Source organism: Mustela nigripes, chromosome 2 (genome assembly GCF_022355385.1).
Source record: "Mustela nigripes isolate SB6536 chromosome 2, MUSNIG.SB6536, whole genome shotgun sequence".
Classification (NCBI taxonomy): domain Eukaryota; kingdom Metazoa; phylum Chordata; class Mammalia; order Carnivora; family Mustelidae; genus Mustela; species Mustela nigripes.
In genome coordinates, this window is record NC_081558.1 from 6,921,942 (window position 1) to 6,946,688 (window position 24,747).

At 40.0% G+C, this 24,747-nt stretch overlaps 2 protein-coding genes across 2 annotated transcripts in view; both read right to left on the bottom strand.

The window, feature by feature from the left end:
• LOC132009620 (olfactory receptor 7E178-like) overlaps positions 1 to 1,383 on the bottom strand; it is a 7,172-nt gene extending 5,789 nt beyond the window's left edge. The window contains exon 1 of the mRNA XM_059387651.1: positions 1,347 to 1,383. Coding sequence (XP_059243634.1) covers positions 1,347 to 1,383 — 37 coding nt within the window. The remainder of the gene's footprint in view (positions 1 to 1,346) is intronic.
• Positions 1,384 to 1,565: 182 nt separating this feature from the next.
• LOC132009621 (olfactory receptor 7E178-like) lies at positions 1,566 to 24,747 on the bottom strand. The gene is made up of 4 exons (XM_059387653.1): positions 24,605 to 24,747; positions 7,308 to 8,291; positions 6,031 to 6,117; positions 1,566 to 1,569 (listed from the first exon to the last, which is right to left on the bottom strand). Exons 1-4 carry the CDS (start codon positions 24,745 to 24,747, stop codon positions 1,566 to 1,568), a joined length of 1,218 nt encoding a protein of 405 aa, XP_059243636.1.

A 24,747-nucleotide genomic window follows, 5' to 3' on the forward strand; every position in this document is an offset into this window, starting at 1 on the left:
CCTTCTCTCTAACTCCCCATGTCCTCCATGCTTTTTGTTATGCTCCATAAATAAGTGAAACCATATGATAATTGACTCTCTCTGATTGACTTATTAAAGACATACAAATGGCTATCAGACACATGAAAAAATGTTCATCATCACTAGCCATCCGGGAGACTCAAATTAAAACTACATTGAGGGGCACCTGGGTGGCTCAGTGGATTAAGCCACTGCCTTCGGCTCAGGTCATGATCTCAGGGTCCTGGGATCGAGCTCCGCATCGGGCTCTCTTCTCAGCAGGAGCCTACTTCCCTCTCTCTCTCTCTGTCTGCCTCTCAGCCTACTTGTGATCTCTCTCTCTGTCAAATAAATAAATAAATAAATATCTTTAAAAAAAAAAAAACTACATGGAGATATCACCTTACACCAGTTAGAATGGCCAAAATTAGCAAGACAGGAAACAACATGTGTTGGAGAGGATTTGGAGAAAGGAGAACCCTCTTACACTGTTGGTGGGAATGCAAGTTGGTGCAGCCTCTTTGGAGAACAGTGTGGAGATTCCTCAAGAAATTAAAAATAGAACTTCCCTATGACCCTGCCATTGCACTCCTGGGTATTTACCCCAAAGATACAGATGGAGTGAAAAGAAGGGCCATCTGTACCCCAATATTTATAGCAGCAATGGCCACGGTCGCCAAACTGTGGAAAGAAACAAGATGCCCTTCAACGGATGAATGGATAAGAAAGATGTGGTCCATGTACACTATGGAGTATTATGCCTCCATCAGAAAGGACGAATACCCAACTTTTGTAGCAACATGGACGGGACTGGAAGAGATTATGCTGAGTGAAATAAGTCAAGCAGAGAGAGTCAAATATCATAGAAGCATTTTCAACAACAGTGTTGTTGGGAAACAGCCACAGTGTCCATCGACTGATGAATGGACGAGGCAGATGTGCTGTATGTATACAATAGAATACTAGTCAGCCATCAAAGGAAGGAGATTTGCAATGGAGCTAGAGAGTATTATACTAAGCAAAAGAAGTCAGTCAGAAAAAGACTAACTACTACCATATGATTTCACTCATATGTGAAATTTAAGAAACAAAACAAACTAGAAAAGGGGGGGAGAGAGGGGGGAAAACCAAGAAACAGACTCTTAACTATAGAAAACAAACTGATGGTTACCAGAGGGGAGATCGGTTGGAGGATGGGTGAAAAAGGTGAAGGGATTAAGGAGGGACTTGTCCTGTTGAGCACTGGGTGATGAATGGAAATGTTGAATCAACATATTGTACAACTGAAACTAACAGTACAATGTATGTTAACTAACTGCAATATATTTTTTTATTATGTTAGTCACCTTGCAGTGTATCAGTAGTCTTGATATAATGTTCCATGATTCGTTTGTCTATAACACCCAGTGCTCCATGCAATACATGCCCTCCTTAATACCCACCACCTGGCTAATCCATACCTCCACCCCCCTCCCCTCTAAAACCCTCAGGTTGTTCCTGGAGTCCAGTCCCTCGTGGTTCGTCTTCCCTCTGATTCCCACCTCCCTTTTTTTCCCTTTCTTCTCCTAACTGGAATTTAATTTAAAAACGTTTAAAAGGTGAGTGAAATAAGTCAAGCAGAGAGAGTCAATTATCATATGGTTTCACTTATTTGTGGAGCATAACAAATAGCATGGAGGACATGGGGAGTTAGAGAGAAGGGAGTTGGGGGAAATTGGAAGGGGAGGTGAACCATGAGAGACTATGGACTCTGAAAAACAATCTGAGGGTTTTGAAGGGGCAGGAGGGTGGGAGGTCGGGGTACCAGGTGGTAGGTATTATAGAGGGCACAGATTACATGGAGCACTGGGTGTGGTGCAAAAATAATGAATACTGTTATACTGAAAATAAAAAATAAATTTTAAAAAAAAGGTGATTGTTTTTCAGAGTCTATAGTCTCTCTGAAAAACAATCTGAGGGGTTTGAAGTGACTGGGGAGTGGGAGGTTGGGGTACCAGGTGGTGGGTCTTATAGAGCACTGATTGCATGGAGCACTGGGTGTGGTGAAAAAATAATGAATACTGTTTTTCTGAAAATAAATAAATTGAAAAAAATTTTTAAAAAGAGATGGAAACAAAAAAAATAATGAATACTGTTATGCTGAAAATAAATAAATTAATATTTTAGAAAAGGTGAGTTGAAGGCAAAAATAAATAAAGAAAATCAGGAAGTGAAAAAAATATTATGCTCCTATCGTTAACTCTGAAATGATGATAATACATGTTGCTGTCTTTCTGGGAGTGGTAATGCAGATAAAAGTTTGCAAACTACATAGAAAATTCATCTCAGTGTCTGGCACATGGAGTCCCAAGCTAAAGGTTTATAATATAGTGTTTATTGACATCACTTCCATCCTCGCCATCATCATCACCCTCATGACCATTTGGAGGACTTAGGGAACAGTTAAAAAGGACCTATCTCCTGTTCTGATGGGAAGATGTCCAGGAGAAAAAGAACTAGCAAGAGACAAAAATAGAAATCTAAATGAGAGTGCTAGGGTCCCTGCCAGAACCAACAACACTAGGTCTTCATAGGGCTTTGCATTGAAACTTTGCATTTTGGTCCCCTCCTGTCTGGCTATCCCAACTGTCCCAGTGGTCAGATGAGGAGGGAACAATGCTCTCCCTGTCCCTCTTGCATTCAGTCACTCCCAGTGTACTTCCTACTCACTGGTCTGTACTGTGTCTCTGCTGGAGGAGGATGGAGGCTTGCAGAGCTGGCTGCCTCTCCCCTGCCTGGAGCTGGGTGAGGACTGAGGCTTTGTTTCCAGGACTGGCAGGAAGACAGATGCCGGTATGGGTGTCCTCAAGCAGACAGCTCTGGGAGGAGGAGACGCATGTATGGAGCCCGCTGACCTGGGAATGACAACTAAAAGGCTGGAAGTCACAGGCTGATTGTTTACAGCTGAGGACTCAAAGCACCTGGCACATAATTAGCCAGATTGGTCCATGTTTTCCCAGTCTCTAAGGACTTGCTATTATTAATTGATGGAGAGAAGTGAATGTACTGGGTAGGGGGGTGGTATCTAGACCCCCTCCTCTTCTCAGGGAGAAGCTGACTTCTATTCCTCATTTCTGACTTCCAAGTTACCTATCTTATCGTAAAATTCAGATGCATTCTTTTCAACTACAGAGAGCAACATATGAATTTTATATCTGTACAGCCACTGACTTAATCAAGTAATTTAGAGAGAATTAGGTCTTCTATACCAAGAATCTTATTGAGGGTGCCTGAGTGGCTCAGTGGGCTAAGCCTCTGCCTTTGACTCAGGTTATGATCCCAGGGTCCTGGGATCGAGCCCCACATTGGGCTCTCTGCTCAGTGGGGAGACTGCTTCCTTCTCTCTCTCTGTCAGCTTCTCTGCCTACTTGTGACCTCTGTTTGTCAAATAAAATCTTTTTTAAAACTCTTACTGAATTTCTATTTTCTCAGTTAAAATATATGTCCCTAAGGAGAACTTTCTATTTTTCTTTCTGTAGCCCTGGTTTGGGGTTTGGAATTTATACATTGGAGATGTAAGTTTTTTGCTGTTTGAGACACAGCTCAGGTTTTAATTTTTCTGTTTAGTGATGTATGTTATTATATTAGACAATTGTTTATTTTTACATACTTATCTGGTGACTTGATCGCTTGCTTAAATACTTCAAGGGTTCTCAGAGATCTCTACATCCAGAATGTGGGTGATCCCAACTTGGCTGGAAGACAAACTCAGAGTTTGATTTCTCATATACTGATGTAAAGAAAACTTCAGTATTTACCCAATTTAATTGCCTGTGTGTAAGAAATTGTGCTTATGTATGTGTACATCAAAGGCAGAGGAAATTTAAGAGAGCCCAAATGACCAAATGACAGGAGTATAGAGGAGGTGTGAGTGTTGAGATGTTTTAGAATTCTTGAACAGGAGTAAAATTGTATTAATCTGAAGTCACTTAATAGCAGGAAGAGCCCATCCAATACTAAGTTCATTGTCAGTGAGGTTGGCAGCCTATTTGCTTAGTGTAAAGACAGAGCAAATTAAACCAGTTGTTAGCATTTCAAAAAGCCCAGGTTACTACCTAGAAACTATGTGTAGCATCTATAATGGAAAGACTGGGTTCCTGGGTGTGTAGCAGAAAACAGAAGGACCCAAAGATGATTGATTATGACAGAAGAGAAGAAAGCATGGTGACAAAGTGGAATCCTAATGGGGGGGGGGGGGGTTACTTGTGAAAGGAAAGATCTCTCCTTTGCTGAGGACATGGTTCTTCACTATCCTTGAGTAATGGAAATGAAGATAAGAGTTAAATTTATCCATAATGACTTAGGTGACTTAATCTACAGATGCAATTAGAACCACACAGCCACGGGAAATATCACCACTACTTGAAACCTCAACTGTGTAGCCTTGACCAAGAGATATCACCTTTTTATCCTGAGCTCACTCTGCAATTTCCTCATTGTATCTCACTCACAATGCAGATTTCTTCCCTTGTCAGTCAGAGTTCAATCAAGAAAAGAGAAACCACACTTGTTATTTTAAAGAAGGTGATTTTAGTATAGATATGATTAAATGCTTCTGTGAAAGTCACAAAAGTAAAAATATGGTAACAGAGCCATTACAGCAAGATATAATGACAACACCACAAGCAAAGAGGCATGGGGGAAAGATTGGGCATTTGTGCATGTGATCTTTATTACAATTATTAGAAGAATTTAAGAGAAGCCAGATGGAAAATCAGAGCAGTGTTTTAAAGATTTCCAGCCCCTACCACAGCATCACAACTTAAAGTATAAAAGGGTAAGTTTGGGGTAGAAAACAATAGCTTAATTATCCAGCACAATGAACCAGTTGTAGAGTGTAGCAGGTAAAGATAGGCTAAAGTATTACCAATAATATGAGGGGGAAAACAACATTGGCTATTTTTGTAGAAAACCCTTTCATATTTCCTCCTTTTTGATCTCCAATCACTTTGAGATGGTCAGGGTTTGACCATGAAGAACAAACACATGCAAGTTATTTTTGGGTGAAAGATCTGATGAAATTAAAGAGTCCACCACCTTAGCTGCACATTAGACTGACCTGGGATGCTGTTAAAAAACGGGTCAAGTTCTTTTTACTCTCCAATCCAATTAAATCTTAATTGGTGGTGGTGGAACTCATACATGAGGATTTTTATGTGTATCAGATGTTTCAAACATGAAGCCAAGATTGAGAACCAGGGACATATTCTCTTATACAACCTGCATCAATAGATTTGATCAAAGCCAAGGTTTTACGGGAAATAGACGTGACAGTTAAAATGGGTAAGAATATACGTTATTTTTTATTTAAATTCAATTAATTAACCATATAATGTTTAATTAATTTTGGAATAGAGATCAGTGAATTATCAGTCTTATATAATTCTCAGAGCTCATTACACCATGTGCCCTCCTGAATGTCCATCACCCAGTTACCCTATACCCCAAACCCTGCCCTCTAGCAAACCTCAGTTTGTTTGTTTGTTTTAATTAAATTAATTTATTTATTTTCAGAAAAACACTATTCATTATTTTTTCACCACACCCAGTGCTCCATGAAATCTGTGCCCTCTATAATACCCACCACTTGGTACCCCAACCTCCCACCCCCTGCCACTTCAAATCCTCTTTTTTTTTAAGATTTTATTTATTTGACAGACAGAGATCACAAGTAGGCAGAGAAGCAGACAGAAAGAGAGGAGGAAGCAGGTTCCCTGCTGAGCAGAGCACCCAGTGTGGGACTCAATCCCAGGACCCTGGATTCTTGACCTGAGCCAAAGGCAGAGGCTTTAACCCACTGAGCTGCCTAGGCGCCCCAACCCTCAGTTTGTTTCTTATCATTAAGAGTCTCTTATGGTGTGCCTTCCTCTCTGATTTCATCTGGTTTGATTTTTTTCCACTCTCCTTAGATCCTCTGTTTTCTTTCTAAATTCCACATATCAGTGAGATCATATGATAATTGTCTTTCTCTGATTGACTTATTTCCCTTACCATAACACCCTCGAGTTCCACCCATATATTAGCAAGTGGCAAGATTTCATCTTTTTGGTGGCTGAGTAGTATTCCAGAGAATATATTATATTTTTTCTTGGTTTTTCTTCTTTTTTTAAAATTTTTATTTATTTATTTATTTTCAGCATAACATATTCATTGTTTTTGCACCACACCCAGTACTCCATGCAATCCGTGCCCTCGCTAATATCCACCACCTGGTTCCCCCAACTTCCCACCCCCCACCCCTTCAAAACCCTCAGATTGTTTTTCAGAGTTCATAGTCCCTCATGGTTCACTTCCCCTTCCAATTTCGCCAACTCCTTTCTCCTCTCTAACTCCCCCTGTCCTCAAAAAATGGGCAGAAGATATGAACAGACACTTCTCCAGTGAACACATATGAATTGCTATCAGACACATGAGAAAATGTTCATCATCACTAGCCATCAGGGAGATTCAAATTAAAACCACATTGAGATATCACCTTACACCAGTTAGAATGGCCAAAATTAGCAAGACAGGAAATAACATGTGTTGGAGGGGATGTGGAGAAAGGGGAACCCTCTTACACTGTTGGTACAGCCTCTTTGGAGAAGAGTGTGGAGATTCCTCAAGAAATTAAAAATAGAGCTTCCCTATGACCCTGCCATTGCACTACTGGGTATTTACCCCAAAGATACAGATGGAGTGAAAAGAAGGGCCATCTGTACCCCAATGTTTATAGCAGCAATGGCCACAGTCACCAAACTGTGGAAAGAACCAAGATGGCCTTCAACGGATGAACGGATAAGGAAGATGTGGTCCCTATACACTATGGAGTATTATGCCTCCATCAGAAAGGATGAATACCCAACTTTTGTATCAACATGGACAGGACTGGAAGAGATTATGCTGAGTGAAATAAGTCAAGCAGAGAGAGTCAATTATCATATGGTTTCACTTGTTTATGGAGCATAACAAATGCCAGAGAATATATTATAAAAGACAGTTTCAATTTCTATAGGATACCTGGGTAATTGGCTACAATACAGAGGCTTCCACAGGTTAATAAGATTCAATTGTGCAGTGATTTTGTCATAGAGAGAGTCCCAGAATATTCCCTTAATTCCATCCAAGGTGTACCAAGATAAGCAATACTTAGATATCACAAATCAGGAGGAATGGGAACTATGAGCTACCAAGATTATATGACCAAAGAGGAAGCTTGCCAATTCCATGTTTGGTTTTGCAATTATTTATAATTAACAAACTAAAAAAAAGTCAAACAGAATGTTCTGTTGAGGAGCCTCTGCAAAGCTCTCTTGACATCCCTGTTCCGCAGGCTGTAAATGAAGGGATTCAGCATGGGAACAACCAAAGCATACATTACTGAGGTTACTGCACCCTTCCTGGGAGAATGTGAGACAGCTGAACTGAGGTACACACCAAGAGCTGTTCCATAAAACAAGCAAACAACCAACAGGTGGGAGCTACAGGTAGAAAAGGCTTTGTACTTCCCACCTGTGGATGGGACTTTCAGAATGGAGGAAACAATTCGTGTGTAAGAAAAAAGGATCCCTGAGAGGGGAACACCACCAAAGATGGCACCCATAAAATACATTAGTATGGTGTGGCTGGAGATATCAGAGCAGGCAAGTTGGAAGAGTTGAGGTGCATCACAAAAGAAATGATGAATTTTCACATTTGTGCAGAAGGTGAGTTGGGACACCATCAAACAATGAATCTGAGAGTCTAAGAGACTGCCAAAAAATGACATCAGGACCAGCAAGCCACAGAGGCATGAGTTCATGATGACTGAATAGTTCAGGGGGTGACAGATGGCCACAAACCGGTCATAGGCCATCACAGCCAGGAGTAGATCATCCAAACATGCAAACAAGATAAAAAAGGACACCTGAGTTAGGCAGCCTGCATAGGTGATAGACTTGCTGTGCGTTTGAATGTTCACCAGCATCTTGGGGATTGTCGTGGTGCTGAAACCAATATCAGCCAAGGACAGGTTGGAGAGGAAGAAGTACATGGGCGTGTGGAGGTGGGAGTCAGAGCTGACAGCCAGGATGATGAGCAGGTTCCCAAGCAAGGTGACCAGGTACATGGACAGAAACAGCCCAAAGAGAATAGGCTCCAGTTCTGGATCATCTGAGAGGCCCAGGAGAAGGAATTCTGAGACAGCTGTTAGATTCTGTGGTTCCAGGCAGGTGGGACACCTCTCAAAAAAGAAGAGAGTATTGAATAAACAAAACAAGTATAGAGACACCCAGCTAAATGCACCTATTTTGATTCAAGCAATCCGCACTTCCCAACATACATCCCAGTACCTTCGGCAACATTTCTCAACTGTAAACTCTTCTTAGAACTCTTTCTTTACTGCTGTCTAAGCTATTTACCTGTTTCTATATATATCCACTATGAAGACACTGAGCCAAAGAATGTTAGAGAAATGTACAAATATACAAACATAGTAATACCTAGTTACACTAGACTTCAGAACTCATATTTGTTGCCAGTAAAAACTGAGTTTTCAGAGTCCATAGTCTCTCATGGTTCAACTCACTTTCCAATTTCCCCCAACTCCCTTCTTCTCTCTATCTCCCCATGTCCTCCACACTATTTGTTATGCTCCACAAATAAGTGAAACCAAATGATAATTGACTCTCTCTGCTTGACTTATTTCACTCAGCATAATCTCTTCCAGTCCCATCCATGTTGCTACAAAAATTGGGTATTCGTCCTTTCTGATGGAGGCATAATACTCTATAGTATATATGGATCATATCTTCCTTATTCATTCGTCCATTGAAGGACAATCTGAGGGTTTTGAAAGGGTGGGGGGTGGGAGGTCGGGGTACCAGGTGGTGGGTATTATAGAGGGCATGGATTGCATGGAGCACTGGGTGTGGTGCAAAAATAATAAATACGGTTATTCTGAAAATAACTAAAAAATAAATTTTAATAAAACTGAGTTTTCTTGCTTTCCCTGCATGATCCCATTCCCCTGCATGTCAGTTGCCCAAAGACAAACACTGCCATGAATGTGGTAGATGTATTGTCCTTTCAATGTTTACATAATATTAGTATTGATTTATGCGTCCATAAACAGTTTTCTTTAAAACTTACTTAACACTATAATGATACACATATTGTTTCCTGAGTTCTCACTTATCAGAAGAATGTGTTTTAAGTGTCTGTGAAGTATATCCATCTATTTCAAGCACTTCAAAAGTGGCATAGTATTACCTGAAGGACGAACTTTATGATCTCTTATTTTCTTATTACCCTTTTTTAAAAAACATTTATTTATTCGGAGAGACACACAGAGAGAGTACAAGCAGGAAGAGGTAGAGGGAGAGAGAGAACTTTAAGCTGACTTCACACTGAGCACAGAGTCCAATGTGGGGCTCCATCTCAGGACTCTGAGATCATGACCTGAGCCAAAATCAAGAGTTGGACACTTAGCTGACTGAGCCACACAGGTGTCCCTTATTAGAATATTCCATCATGCTTAGCGAAATAAGTGAAGCAGAGAAAGACAACTATCATATGATCTCCCTGATATGAGGAAGTGGTGATGCAACATGGGGGCTTGAGTGGGTAGGAGAAGAGTCAATGAAGCAGGATGGAATTGGGAGGGAGACAAAACACGGGTGACTCTTAATCTCACGAAACAAACAGGGTTGCTGGGGGGAGGGGGTTTGGGAGAAGGGAGTGGGATTGTGGACGTTGGGGAGGGTATGTCCTTTGGTGAGTGCTGTGAAGTGTGTAGACCTGGTGATTCACAGACCTGTACCCCTGGGGATAAAAATATATGTTTATAAAAAATAAAAAATTTAAAAAAAGAATATTCTTAATAAAATTCCTGTGCCCACCTCCACATTACACAAATGAGAATTTCAATAATATATAGGCATAGAAAAGGATGACATTCTAAAAAATCAATATATGTATGATTTTACTATTCATTATCTACATTTGTTTTCCTAATAAAAGTATAGACAAAATCAACTTCATGCTTTTATTATCAAGGTATAGAATTAGAAAGGTCCCCAAAGTCTCTGTTCCAATGGTCTTTCTATGATAAATCCAGAGGAGAATACCTATCTTGGATAAGGAATAATATTTTTATATCACAGATTTCCAAAATAGGCTGCAAATTGCATTACTATATATAGAAAACCTTATGATCTATAATATTCATGTAGTAAAGGCCCCAGTAAATCACTTATCCAATTTCCCTAATCACAGGTGAACTCACAGAATCCCAAGAGAAGGAATTCTTGGTCCTGTTTCTGTTTGCTCATCTGGAACTAAAGCATGTTTGAAAAGAAAGCAACCATTTGACACTGGTGGAGTGCACAGAGCCCCGGGATGGGAATCAGACTAAGCATGGAGTTTATGTCAACATCCCAACCTCTCTGTGCTGTTATCCTCCCTCTAGAAATGGGGAGAACATTAACCATATCAAGATACATATGGCCTCGGGCGCCTGGGTGGCTCAGTGGGTTAAGCCGCTGCCTTCAGCTCAGGTCATGATCTCAGGGTCCTGGGATCGAGTCCCACATCGGGCTCTCTGCTCAGCAGGGAGCCTGCTTTCCTCTCTCTCTCTCTCTCTGCCTGCCTCTCCGACTACTTGTGATTTCTCTCTGTCAAATAAATAAATAAAATATTAAAAAAAAAAGATACATATGGCCTCTAAAAGAAGTTTGCACCGAATAAATATTCAGTCATGGTTTGTAAATCAGAATAACATTGTTATTGGAATGGTGGGTTCATTGGTGAAACCCAATCCTAAGAAAGGTTTAATGACTTTTACTTTATTATATATCAGGTAGAAGCCTGTCATGTCCCAGGAAATGCACTCAAGAATGCATGGAAATTGGGGTGCCTGGGTGACTCGTTGGTTAAGTGTCCAACTCTTGATTTTGTCTCATATTATGATCACAGGTTTGAGGGATCAAGTCTGGCACCCACTTCCTCTCCCTTTCTAAAAAAAATTTAAAAAGAAATGAAAGAAAGAAAGAAAGAAGAAAGAAAGAGAGAGAAAGAAAGAAAGAAAGAAAGAAAGAAAGAAAGAAAGGAAGGAAGGAAGGAAGGAAGGGTGGAAATGGTAAAATGTGTCTCAGTTGAGTGCAGTAAGATTTGCCTCCCTTTATCTTTTTCTTTTTTTTTTTTTTTGCCTCCCTTTCTCTTTTTCTCTCTTTAAATTTTCATCTTCTTTATGGAAATCTCCAGTAATTTTCAAATGAAGAGTCTATTAATAATAATTAAGTGGAAATGATAGGTCTCTGAGAAAATCTGTGCCATAGATACAGAGAAGCATTGTTTTATTTTTCATCTAGATCTATGAAACATCATTGGAAGCAAGCAAACCACCCAAAGCATGGAACCCACACTGCCTCTGCCCTGTTTCTGAGAACCAAAGAAGGGTCCATTCAATATTTAACAGAGACCACTGGTGCTCTTGGAGCCTACACTGTGCCAAGCAAAGTATAAGCTCTGAGAAATCAGAAATGACTGTGATTCAGTTGCTTCCCTCTAAACACTCAGTATCTACCTGCATAAGGACAAAAAAAAAGAAGAGTTCTCTCAGAATCTAGGGAACACTGAAACTTCTGATCACAGGATATTATAGTTGGATAGATGGTGCTTAGACTTGATAATGACAATAACAACCACAACAATACCTAAAATTTACCTTATCCTTACTATATGCATCTACCATATTTAGTCACATGGTCAGTGCTCATCTTAATTCTTGCTCAGTACAGTTAGAAACTTGCTCAAAGACATAAAGAACTAGTTCAGTGTCATACAGATGAAAGTTAGAGCAGATAGGATTCAGAATTAAGTGGTGGGTCTCTGAGGTGCATGAACTAACTTGTTTGTTCTGTTTCCCTGCACTTCAGAGACTTTAAGCAGAAGTCCAGAGGTCTTTTCCAAAATTGCTAAGATAATCTTGCGACAGTTTTTTATCTCCTGACTAAGAATGGACTCTAACATATTGACCCCATATCTCCCTTAGAGATCAAGAGGGCCTAAATTATAGGAATGGGGGAGGAAGTGGAATATGAAGCAAAATCTGATAGCTGAGGCAAGAAAGAGAGCTGCCCTGAATTGTCATGAGCTGACTCTTTATGATCTCTACCTTCATCTCAGTCATCTTTTCTATAGTTGATGCAGCAGGCGACACTAACTGCTCTCTGGTGTCTTCTAGCAGGAACAGCCAAACGGGAAAAGCACAGGGAGCGGAGGTCTTTGCCTGGAGTAACAGGAAAGAGAGGTGAGACTTGATTAGGCAGGAGAGAATACTGTCTGGGTAGCCTGTGAACAGTCTCGCTGTCTGCATTCAAACCTGAATTCATTCCCTGTCTACCCCAGGATCTGATAAAACTTAAAAAGCTTCTGTGTAGCAAAGGAAGCAATCAACAATACTAAAAGGCAACTATGGAATGGGAGACGATATTTGTAAATGCCATATCTGATAAAGGGTTAGTATCCAAAATATGCAAAAAACTTATGAAACCCAGCACCCCAAAAACAAATAATCCAATTAAAACATGAACAGAAGGGATGCCTGGGTGGCTCAGTTGGTTGAGCGGCTGCCTTTGACTGAGGTCATGATCCCAGCATCCTGGGATTGAGTCCCGCATCGGGCTCCTTGCTTGGCGGGGAGCCTGTTTCTCCCTCTGCCTCTGCTGCCACTCTGCCTGCTTGTGCTTGCTCTCTCTCTCTCTCTCTCTCTGGCAAATAAATAAATAAAATCTTTAAAAAAAAAAAAAACATGAACAGAAGACATGAATAGATAATTTTCCAAAGAAGACATATAGATGGCCAACATTGCTCATCATCAGGGAAATGCAAATCAAAACTGCCATAAGATAGTACTACCTACCTGTCAGAATAGCTTAAATCAACAATACAAGAAACAAGAGTTGGTGAGCATGTGGAGAAAAAGGAACACTCATGGAGAAAAAGGAACATCATGTTCTGTGGGTGGGAATGCAAACTGGTGCAGCCACTCTAGAAAACAGTATGGAGATTCCTCAGAAAGTTAAAAATAGAACTACTCACTACAACTATACCAACAGGTGTAAAAATCTTGCATTTTTTGCAATGTAATTTTTTACCTCATATTAAAAATGAAGCTTTGCTGTGGGTGCAAAGTTGTTATAGAAAAGGTGTAACTATAGACTTGAATATAATTTGAGGAAAAGCAAAGTCATATGACAAAGAAAAGGCAAGTGAATAGTCTAAAGCTGGGGATTTTAATACAAGTAAAGGATGGTTAGATAATTTTAAAACAAGGCTGAACTTAAGAAAAAATATCAAGATAACAGGAGAAGCGAGTTTGCCAGCTAAAAACAGATGAGTTATACTTCCTTGGTGTTCGTTGTGACCTCTCCCTTTTCATTCATAATTTTATGTATTTGGGCTTTCTCTCTTTTCTTTTGGATTAGTGTTGCCAATGGTTTATCGATCTTACTGATTATTTCAAAAAACCAGCTCTAGTTTCATTGATACGTTCTACTGTATCTCTGGTTTCTACCTCATCGATCTCAGCTCAAATCTCAATTATTTCCCTTCTTATGTGTGGAGTTGGTTTGATTTGTTATTGATTCTCCACTTCTTTAAGGTGTAGAGACAGATGCTGTGTTCTGGATTTTTCAAATTTTTTTGAGAGAGGCTTGGATGGCTATGTATTTCCCCCTTAGGACCGCCTTTGCTGTATCCCATAGGTTTTGGACCAAAGTGTCTTCGTTGTCATTGGTTTCCATGAATTGTGTCAGTTCTTCTTTGATCTCCTGGTTGATCCAAGCATTCTTAAGCAAGGTGGCCTTTAGCTTCCAGGTGTTTGAGTTCCTTTGGAACTTTTCCTTGTGATTGAGCTCCAGTGTCAGCATTGTGATCTGAGAATGTTTAGGGAATAATGTCAGTCTTTTGGTATCGGTTGAGTCCTGATTTGTGAGCCAGTATGTGGTCTACTCTGGAGAAAGTTTCATGTGCACTTGAGAAGAATGAGTATTCTGTTGTTTTAGGGTGGAATGTTCTGCATATATATATGAGGTCCATCAGGTCCAATGTGTCATTCAATGCTCTTGTTTCTTTATTGATTTTCTGCTTTGATGATCTATTTCTGAGAGAAGCGTGTTAAGATCTCCAACAATTAGTGTATTCATATCAATATGACTCTTTATCTTGATTAAAAGTTTTCTTAAGTAATTGGCTGCTCCCATATTGGGGGCATAGATATTTACAATTGTTAGATCATCTTGGTGGATAGTCCCTTTAAGAATGATGTAGTGTCCTTCGTGTATCTCTGACTACAGTCTTTAGTCTATCAGAAGTTATTATCAACAGTTACATGCCAATAAGCTAAGCAAACTAGAAGAAAGGTATGCATTTCTGGAAAACTATAAACTCCCAAAATTGAACGAGGAAGAAATTGACAACCTGAATAGACTGATATCTCGTAACGAGATTGAAGCGGTGATCAAAAACCTCCCAAAAAAACAAGAGCCCAGGACCTGATGGATTCCCTGGGGAATTCTACCAAACGTTCAAAGAAGAAATAACACCTATTCTCCTGAATCTGTTTCAAAAGATTGAAGCAGAAGGAAAACTTCCAGACTCTTTCTATGAAGCCAGCATTACCCTGAACCCCAAACCAGGCAAAGACCCTACCAAAAAGGAGAATTTCAGACCAATATCACTGATGAATATGGATGCTAAGATTCTCAACAAGATCGTAGCCAACAGGATCCAACAGCACATTAAAAAGATTATCCACCATGATCAGGTGGGATTCATCCATCCCTGGGCTACAAGGATGGTTCAACATTCGCAAATCAATCAGTGTGATAGAACAAATTAATAAGAGAAGAGAGAAGAACCAGACGGTCCTCTCAATTGATGCAGAAAAAGCATTTGACAAAATCCAGCATCCGTTCCTGATTAAAACGCTTCAAAGTATAGGGATAGAGTGAACATTCCTGAACCTCATCAAATCTATCTATGAAAGACCCACAGCAAATATTGTCCTCAATGGGAAAAAGCTTGCAGCCTTCCCGTTGAGATCAGGAACACGACAAATATGCCCACTCTCACCACTCTTGTTCAACATAGTATTAGAAGTCCTAGCAACAGCAATCAGACAACAAAGAGAAATAAAAGGTATCCAAATTGGTAATGAAGAAGTCAAACTCTCTCTCTCTTTTCAGATGACATGATTCTTTATATGGGAGACCCAAAAGACTCCACCCCCAAAATACTAGAACTCATACAATTCAGCAACATGGCAGGATACAAAGTCAATGTGCAGAAATCAGTGGCTTTCTTATACACTAACAATGAAAATACAGAAAGGGAAATTAGAGAATCGATTCCATTTACAATAGCACCAAGAACCATAAGATACCTGGGAATAAACCTAACCAAAGAGGTAAAGGATCTGTACTCGAGGAACTACAGAACACTCATGAAAGAAATTGAAGAAGACACAAAAAGATGGAAGACCATTCCATGCTCTTGGATTGGAAGAATAAACATTGTTAAAATGTCTATACTGCCTAGAGCAATCTATACTTTTAATACTATTCCGATCAAAATTCCACTGGTATTCTTCAAAGAGCTGGAGCAAATAATCCAAAAATTTTTATGGAGTCAGAAGAGACCCCAAATCGCTATGGAAATGTTGAAAAACAAAAATAAAACAGGGGGCATCGCGTTATGATTTCAAGCTTTACTACAAAGCTGTGATCACCAAGACAGTATGGTACTGGCATAAAAACAGACACATACACCAGTGGAACAGAGTAGAGAGCCCAGATATGGACCCTCAACTCTATGGCAAATAATCTTCAACAAAACAAAATGTACAGTGGAAAAAAGACAGTCTCTTCAATAAATGGTGCTAGGAAAACTGGGCAGCTATATGTAGAAGAATAAAACTCGACCATTCTCTTACACCGTACACAAAGATAAACTCAAAATGGATAAAATACCTCAATGTGAGACAGGAACCCATCAGAATCCTAGAGGAGAACATAGGCAGTAATCTCTCCGATATCAGCCACAGCAACTTCTTTCAAGATATGTCTCCAAAGGCAAAGGAAACAAAAGTGAAGATGAACTTTTGGTACTTCATCAAAATCAAAAGCTTCTCACAGCAAAGAAAACAGTCATGAAAACAAAGAGGCAATCCACGGAATGGGAGAAGATATTTGCAAATGACAGTACAGACAAAAGGTTGATATCCAGGATCTATAATGAACTCCTCAAAATCAACACACACAAAACATACAATCATATCAAAAAATGGGCAGAAGATATGGACAGACACTTCTCCAATGAAGACATAAAAATGGCTATCAGACACATGAAAAAATATTCATCATCACTAGCCATGGGGGAGACTCAAATTAAAACCACACTGAGATATCACCTTACACCAGTTAGAATGGCCCAAATTAGCATGACAGGAAGCAACATGTGTTGGAGAGGATGTGGAGAAATGGAAACCCTCTTCCACTGTTGGTGGGAATGCAAGTTGGTACAGCTTCTTTGGAGAAGAGTGTGGAGATTCCTCAAGAAATTAAAAATAGAACTTCCCTATGACCCTCCCATTGCACTACTGGGTATTTACCCCAAAGATACAGATGTAGTGAAAAGGAGGGCCATCTGTACCCCAATGTTTATAGCAGAAATGGCCACAGTCGCCAAACTGTGGAAAGAACCAAGATGCCCTTCAACAGACGAATGGATAAGGAAGATGCGGTCCATACACACTATGGAGTATTATGCCTCCATCAGAAAGAACGAATACCCAACTTTTGTAGCAACATGGACGGGACTGGAAGAGATTATGCTGAGTGAAATAAGTCAAGCAGAGAGTCAATTATCATATGGTTTCCCTTATTTGTGGAGGATAACAAATAGCATGGAGAACATGGGGAGATAGAGAGAAGGGAGTTGGGGGAAATTGGAAGGGGAGGTGAGCCATGAGACACTATGGACTCTGAAAAACAATTTGAGGGTTTTGAAGGGGTGGGGGGTTGGAGGTCGGGGTACTGTATGGTGGGTATTATAGAGGGCACAGATTGCATGGAGCGCTGGATGTGGTGCAAAAATAATGAATACTGTTCTGCTGAAAATGAAAAATAAATTTTAAAAAAAAACAGATGAGTTCCCAAACACCATTAAGAAAAAGATGTCTGCCTTGGGCGCCTGGGTGGCTCAGTGTGTTAAGCCGCTGCCTTCGGCTCGGGTCATGATCTCAGGGTCCTGGGATCGAGTCCCGCATCGGGCTCTCTGCTCAGCAGGGAGCCTGCTTCCTCCTCTCTCTCTCTGCCTGCCTCTCCGCCTACTTGTGATCTCTCTCTGTCAAATAAATAAATAAAATCTTTAAAAAAAAAAAAAAGAAAAAGAAAAAGATGTCTGCCTAAATAGATTTTAGTGCAGATGAAAAGTGCCTTATTCTGGGGGTGCGGGGAGGGTCACAAAGGACATTTATTAGTATGGAAGAGAAGCAAATGCTGGAATTTGAGGCAGGAAGGGATAGATGAACTCTACTGTTTAGTTAGGCTTATGATCAGGACTGCCTTTATCTGTTGGTATAGCTTTAGTGACAGCTTGACAAATGTCCCTTTCCTTTATTTTTTTTTTAATTTTTACAGTGGTCCTTACTTTAGATTCATTTATTTTGAAATGGTGGGCAACTTCAGGTACAGACCTCAATCTATGGTACATATCAAGCAATTCAACATTTTCTTGTAATGTCATGACTTCTCTCTGCTTCTTGAGATGGGTCCCATGATGTTATTCAAAGTTTATGATATTGCAGTAAACACAATGAAAAAGAGGGGAGAACTGCAAAGAGGTCACTTTTTACTGGGATATGCAATTTTCTGGAGAGATGAACTGCTCACATGGAGATGATTAGTGTCACGGGACATTTTAAGCAGATACTCGCAATACTTGAGTTCACTGCAATAGCAACAGGATGTGGCAGCCAAATTTTTACAGTAGTACAGTACGAACTATGGTTAATTTTATGCAGTTATGCTTTAATACAGCATCTTTGCATCTGATTACATTTCTCTATATTTCAAATGGTGCCATTTAAGTCTGTGTTAGTGTTTATAAGTTTTAATAATTGGGTAAGCCTGGTGGTGGGTATTATGGAGGGCATGTATTGCATGGAGCACAGGGTATGGTGCATAAACAATGAATTCTGGAATGCTGAAAAGAAATTTAAAAAATAAATAAAACTTTAAAAAATTTTAAAAAAAAGAACTATTCTATGATCCAGTAACTGCACTCCTGGGTATTTAAAAGACAAAATAAGGGGGGCGGACAAGATGGCGGGGAAGTAGGAGGAGGTTACTTTTCAACTTGTACCCCAAAATGAGCTGATTACCTACCAAAGGACTCCAATCACCCATGAAATCAGCCTGAGATCAGAATTATACACGTTTGGATCGCTACAGGGGGAGAAGACGCCAGTGGGCAGAGAGGTTCGCGAAGGCCCAGCCTGGTGCTCTCAGACCTGCGCCCCATTTTCAGAGCCTGAGACCCGCAAACGAACTTCAGCCTCCCCTGAAATTGGTGCGCGCAAGCCGGGCATTCTTAGACCCAGAAAGACCAGGCACTCCCTGCCCGGGCCAGCGGGAAAATCTCAGTGTGCTATTGCTGCTTGGAACCTCTCTGGTGGTCTGGAGCTCCCAGACAGCCGCCACTGCCTTGGCTTTTGGGGTAGAAGTGAAAGATCCTGCATTCCCAGGGACCGCGACTTGGAACCTGCTCTGCAGCCAGACTGAGGCTTCTCTCTGAGAGGGAGATCAAGGTGCGGTTTGTTTTCCTCTAAAACTAAAAAAACCATCAAAAGTGGTCAAAATGAGGGGAAAAAAAGTGAACAAACATAAAAACCGCCAGAGAACTAAAGCCTGAAAAAATAAAAAAATAAAAGAAAAGAAAAAAAAGAGAGAGAGGGGAAAAAAAGGACTACAAGAGAACAACCACTACTTCATAGGAAAACTTTTATTTTTCATTCATTCCCACTATTCTGGTTCATTTTTTTGTAGGTATTTTTTTAACCTAATAACCATCACAGCGAGCTGTCCAGTACATCAAATTCCATAATAACCTTCTAACCTGAACTTTTTGATACAACACCTATGTTTTTCTTTTGCATTTCTATTTTTTGAATTCCTTCTTTTTATTTAAATTTTAGTTTAGTTTATTCCTTTTTATTTTTATCTTCTAATATTCATATAGAATTAAACTTCAAAGTAATCTCCTTCCCCCAATCAATACTACCCCTATAGGTAAACTAATTTTTAACCCCCCTTTATCTTAGGAAAGTTGAGTCCTTTAACAAAGATATCAAGATACATCCAGGAATAATCAAAACAACCTTCCTCGCACACACTGAGAATTTATAACCACTCTCCCATCTTTTTCTTCCACAAGTGTTTCTGTGTTTTTGTGTTTGTCCTGATAGTATATAAATCTTACACTTGGGGTTCTTTTTGACGAGGTTCTTCCTTTATTTGCATACATTTTTTTGTCTCTTGTCATATACTTGTATCAGTCTTTTTGTTTGTCTGTTTTTGTCTACTTCATAAATCTTACCTTGGGGCCCATTTGGGCTGAACCTTCTCTTTCCTCTTCCCTTTCTTTACTGTCTCTCTCTATATCTCTTTTTTTTTCTTCTTTTTCTTTTTCTTTTCTTTTGTCTCTCGTTTGGGTGGGGAATCCTGATTACTCAGAAGTGTTCCAGGGTTCACCTTGACTGCACCACAGTAGATACATCCAGCTACATCTGTTCAGTCATCTCCCACCAAAATGACTAGGAGGAGGAATGCCCAACAGAAGAAAAATACAGAGGATGGACCTTCTGCAACAGAGCTAACATATCAACAAAGACAATATGTCGGAAAGAGAATTCAGGCAATAGCTAGGCTGGAGAAAGCCATGGATGACCAAACAGAATTGATTAGGGCTGAGCTGAAAGCGACCAGACAGGATGTTCACAATGTTAGGGTGGAGCTTAAACCTACCAGGGAGGAGGTTCACAATGCTCTCAATGAGTTCCAATCTAATCTAACCTCTCTCTAGGGTAACAGAGACAGAAGATAGAATTAGTGATCTGGAGGACAAACAGATAGAGAGAAAGGATCAGGAGGAAGCCTGGAACAAACAGCTTAGAAACCACGAAAACAGGATCAGGGAAATAAATGATGCCATGAAACATTCCAACATCAGAATTATTGGAATCCCTGAAGGGGAGGAGAAAAGAAAGAAGTCTAGAAGATATAGTGGAACAAGTCCTTCATGAAAATTTTCCCAATCTCACGAATGGAACCAGCGTTCATGTACTAGAGACTGAACGGTCTCCACCCAAGATTATACATTCCAAAAAAACATCAGGTCACCTGATAGTCAAATTGAGGAATCATAATTGTAGGTATAATCTCTTGAAAGCCGCTAGGGCAAAGAGGCTCCTTACTTACAGAGGAAAGCCCATCAGAATAACATGAGACCTAGCAAGCCAGAAAAGGCTGGCAAGATATATTCAGGGCACTAAATGAGAAGAACATGCAGCCAAGAATACTTTATCCAAGACTTACATTCAAAATGGATGGAGAGATAAAGAGTTTCCAAGACCGGCAAGGCTTAAAAAACTATGCAACCACCAAGCCGACACTGCAGGAAATATTCAGGGGGGTTCTATAAAAGAGGAAAATCCTAAGAATAGCATTGAACAGAAATATAGAGACAATCTACAGAAAGAAAGACTTCAAAGGTAACTCGATGTCAATAAAAACGTATCTATCAATAATCACTCTCAATGTGAATGGCCTAAATGCACCCATAAAATGGCACAGGGTTGCAGATTGGATAAAGCGACAGGACCCATCCATATGTTGTCTACAAGAGACCCATTTTGAACCTAAAGATACACCCAGACTGAAAGTGAAGGGATGGAGAGGCAGTTTTCATGCCAGTGGGCCTCAAAAGAAGGCTGGGGTAGCGATTCTCATATCAGACAAATTAGATTTTAAACTAAAGACTGTAGTCAGAGATACAGAAGGCCACTACATAATCCATAAACGGATTATCCACCAAGATGATCTAACAATTGTAAATATCTATTCCCCCAATATGGGAACAGCCAATTACATAAGAAAACTGTTAATCAAGATAAAGAGTCATATTGATATGAATACACTAATCGTTGGAGATCTTAACATGCCTCTCTAAGAAATAGACAGATGATTGAAGCAGAAAATCAATAAAGAAACAAGATCATTGAATGACACACTGGACCAGATGGACCTCATAGATATATACAGAACATTCCACCCTAAAACAACAGAATACTCATTCTTCTCACGTGCACACCGAACGTTCTCCAGATTAGACCACATACTGGGTCACAAATCAGGACTCAACCTATACCAAAAGACTGAGATTATTCCCTGCATATTCCCTGCTTTGAAACTGGAGCTCAATCACACAGAAAAGTTCAGAAGGAACTCAAACACTGGAAGCTAAAGGCCACCTTGCTTAAGAATGCTTGGATCAACCAACAGATCAAGGAAGAACTGAAACAATTCATGGAAACGAATGACAATGAAGACACTTCGATCCAAAACCTATGAGATACAGCAAAGGCGGTCCTAAAGGGGAAATGCATAGCCATCCAAGCCTCCCTCAAAAAAATTTAAAAATCCAGAACACAGCCGCTTTCTCTGCACCTTAAAGAATTGGAGAATCAACAACAAATCAAACCAACACCACACATAAGAAAGGAAATCATCAAGATTAGAGTTGAGATCAAGGAGGTAGAAACCAAAGATGCAGTAGAATGTATCAATAAAACTAGAAGTTGGTTTTTTGAAAGAATCAATAAGATCAATAAGCCACTGGCCACACTAATCCAAAAGAAAATTCATAAAAATTTGATCGAAAAGGGAGAGATCACAACTAACACCAAGGAAGTAGAAACAATCATCAGAAGTTATTATCAACAGTTATATGCCAATAAGCTTAGCAACCTTGATGAAATGGATGCATTCCTGGAAAGCTATCAACTCCCAAAATTGAACCAGGAAGAAATCAACAACCTGAATAGACCGATATCTCGTAACGAGATTGAAGCGGTGATCAAAAACCTCCCAAAAAACAAGAGCTCAGGACCTGATGGATTCCCTGGGGAATTCTACCAAACTTTCAAAGAAGAAATAACACCTATTCTCCTGAAGCTGTTTCAAAAGATTGAAGCAGAAGGAAAACTTCCAGACTCTTTCTATGAAGCCAGCATTACCCTGAACCCCAAACCAGGCAAAGACCCTACCAAAAAGGAGAATTTCAGACCAATATCACTGATGAATATGGATGCTAAGATTCTCAACAAGATCCTAGCAAACAAGACCCAACAGCACATTAAAAAGATTATCCACCATGATCAGGTGGGATTCATCTCTGGGCTATAAGGATGGTTCAACATTCGCAAATCAATCAATGTGATAGAACAAATTAATAAGAAAAGATAGAAGAACCAGATGGTCCTCTCAATTGATGCAGAAAAAGCATTTGACAAAATCCAGCATCCGTTCCTGATTAAAACGCTTCAAAGTATAGGGATAGAGGGATCATTCCTGAACCTCATCAAATCTATCTATGAAAGACCCACAGCAAATATCACCCTCAATGGGAAAAAGCTTGCAGCCTTCCCATTGAGATCAGGAACAAAACAAGGTTGCCCACTTTCACCACTCTTATTCAACATAGTATTAGAAGTCTTAGCAAAAGGGCGCCTGGGTGGCTCAGTGGGTTAAGCCTCTGCCTTCAGCTCAGGTCATGATCCCAGGGTCCTGGGATCGAGCCCCACATCGGGCTCTCTGCTCAGCGGAGAGCCTGTTTCCCTTCCTCTCCCTCTGCCTACTTGTGATCTCTGTCTGTCAAATAAATAAATAAAATCTTAAAAAAAAAAAAAAGAAGTCCTAGCAAAAGCAATCCGACAACAAAGAGAAATAAAAGTTATCCAAATTGGCAATGAAGAAGTCAAACTCTCTCTCTTTGCTAATGACATGATTCTTTATATGGAAAACCCAAAAGACTCTACCCCCAAACTACTAGAACTCATACAACAATTCAGCAACGTGGCAGGATACAAAGTCAATGTACAGAAATCAGTGGCTTTCTTATACACTAATAATGAAAATACAGAAAAGGAAATTAGAGAATTGATTCCATTTACTTTAGCACCAAGAACCATAAGATACCTGGGAATAAACCTAACCAAAGAGGTAAAGGATCTGTACTCGAGGAATCAGGAAGTGAAAAAAAAAATATGTGCTCCTATCCTTAATTCTGAAATGATGATAATACATGTTGCTGTCTCTCCGGGGATGGCCATGCAGATAAAAGTTTGCAAACTATGTACAAAATTCATCTCAGTGTCTGGTACATGGAGTCCCAAGCTAATGGTTTGCAACATTGTGTTTACTAATATCATTTCCTTCATCACCATCATCATCGCCTTCATGACCATTTGGAGGACTTAGGGAACAGTTAAAAAGGACCTCTTTCCTGTTCTGATGGGATGATGCCAGGAGAAATAGAACTAGCAAGAGACTAAAACATAAATCTAAATAAGAGTGCTAGGGTCCCTGCCAGAACCAACAACACTAGGTCTTCATAGGGCTTGGCGTTGAATCTTTGCTTTGGTCCCCTCCTGTCTGGCTGTCCCAACTGTCCTAGTGGTCTGATAAGGAGGGAACAATGCTCTCCCTGTGGCTGCTGCATTCAGTCACTCCCACTCTACTTCCTACTCACTGGTCTGTACTGTGTCTCTTCTGGAGGAGGATGGAGGATTGCAGAGCTTGCTGCCTCTCCCCTGTCTTTAGCTGAGTGAGGACTGAGGCTTTGCTTCCAGGAGGGGCAGGAAAACAGATGCCAGTATGGGTGTCCTCAAGCAGACAACTGGGAGGAGGAAACACATGTATGGAGCCCACTTACCTGGCACTGACAACTAAAAGGCTGGAAAGCACAGGCTGATTGTTTACAGTTGAGGGCTCAAAGCGCTTGGCACATAATTAGCCAGATTGGTCCATGTTCTCTAAGGACTTGCTATTATTAATTGATGAAGAAAAACGAATGTACTGGGTTGGCAGTAGTATCTAGACCACATCCTCTTCTCAGAAAGAAGCTGACTTCTATTCATCATTTCTGACTTCCAAGTTACTTATCTCATTGTAAAATTCAGGTGCATTTTTTTCAACTACAGAGAACAACATATGACATTTATATCTGTACAGCCACTGACTTAATCATGTAATTTAGAGAGAATTTGATCTTCTATACCAGGAATATTACTGAGTTTCTCTTTTCTCAGTTAAAATTTATGTCTCTAAGGAGAACTTTCTGTTTTTCTTTCTATACTCCTGGTTTGGGGTTTGGAATTTATGCATTGGAGATGTATGTTTTGCGGTTTTGAGAGACAGCTCAGGTTTTAATTTTTCTATTCAGTGATGTGTATTATTATATTAGACAATTATTTATTTTTACATACTTATCTCTTGACTTGATCACTTGCTTAAATACTTCAGGGTTCGCAGAGATCTCTACATCCAAAATGTGGATGATCTTGAGGCTTGACTGGAAGACAAACTCAGAGTTTGATTTCTCATTAACTGATGTGAAGAAAACTTCCAT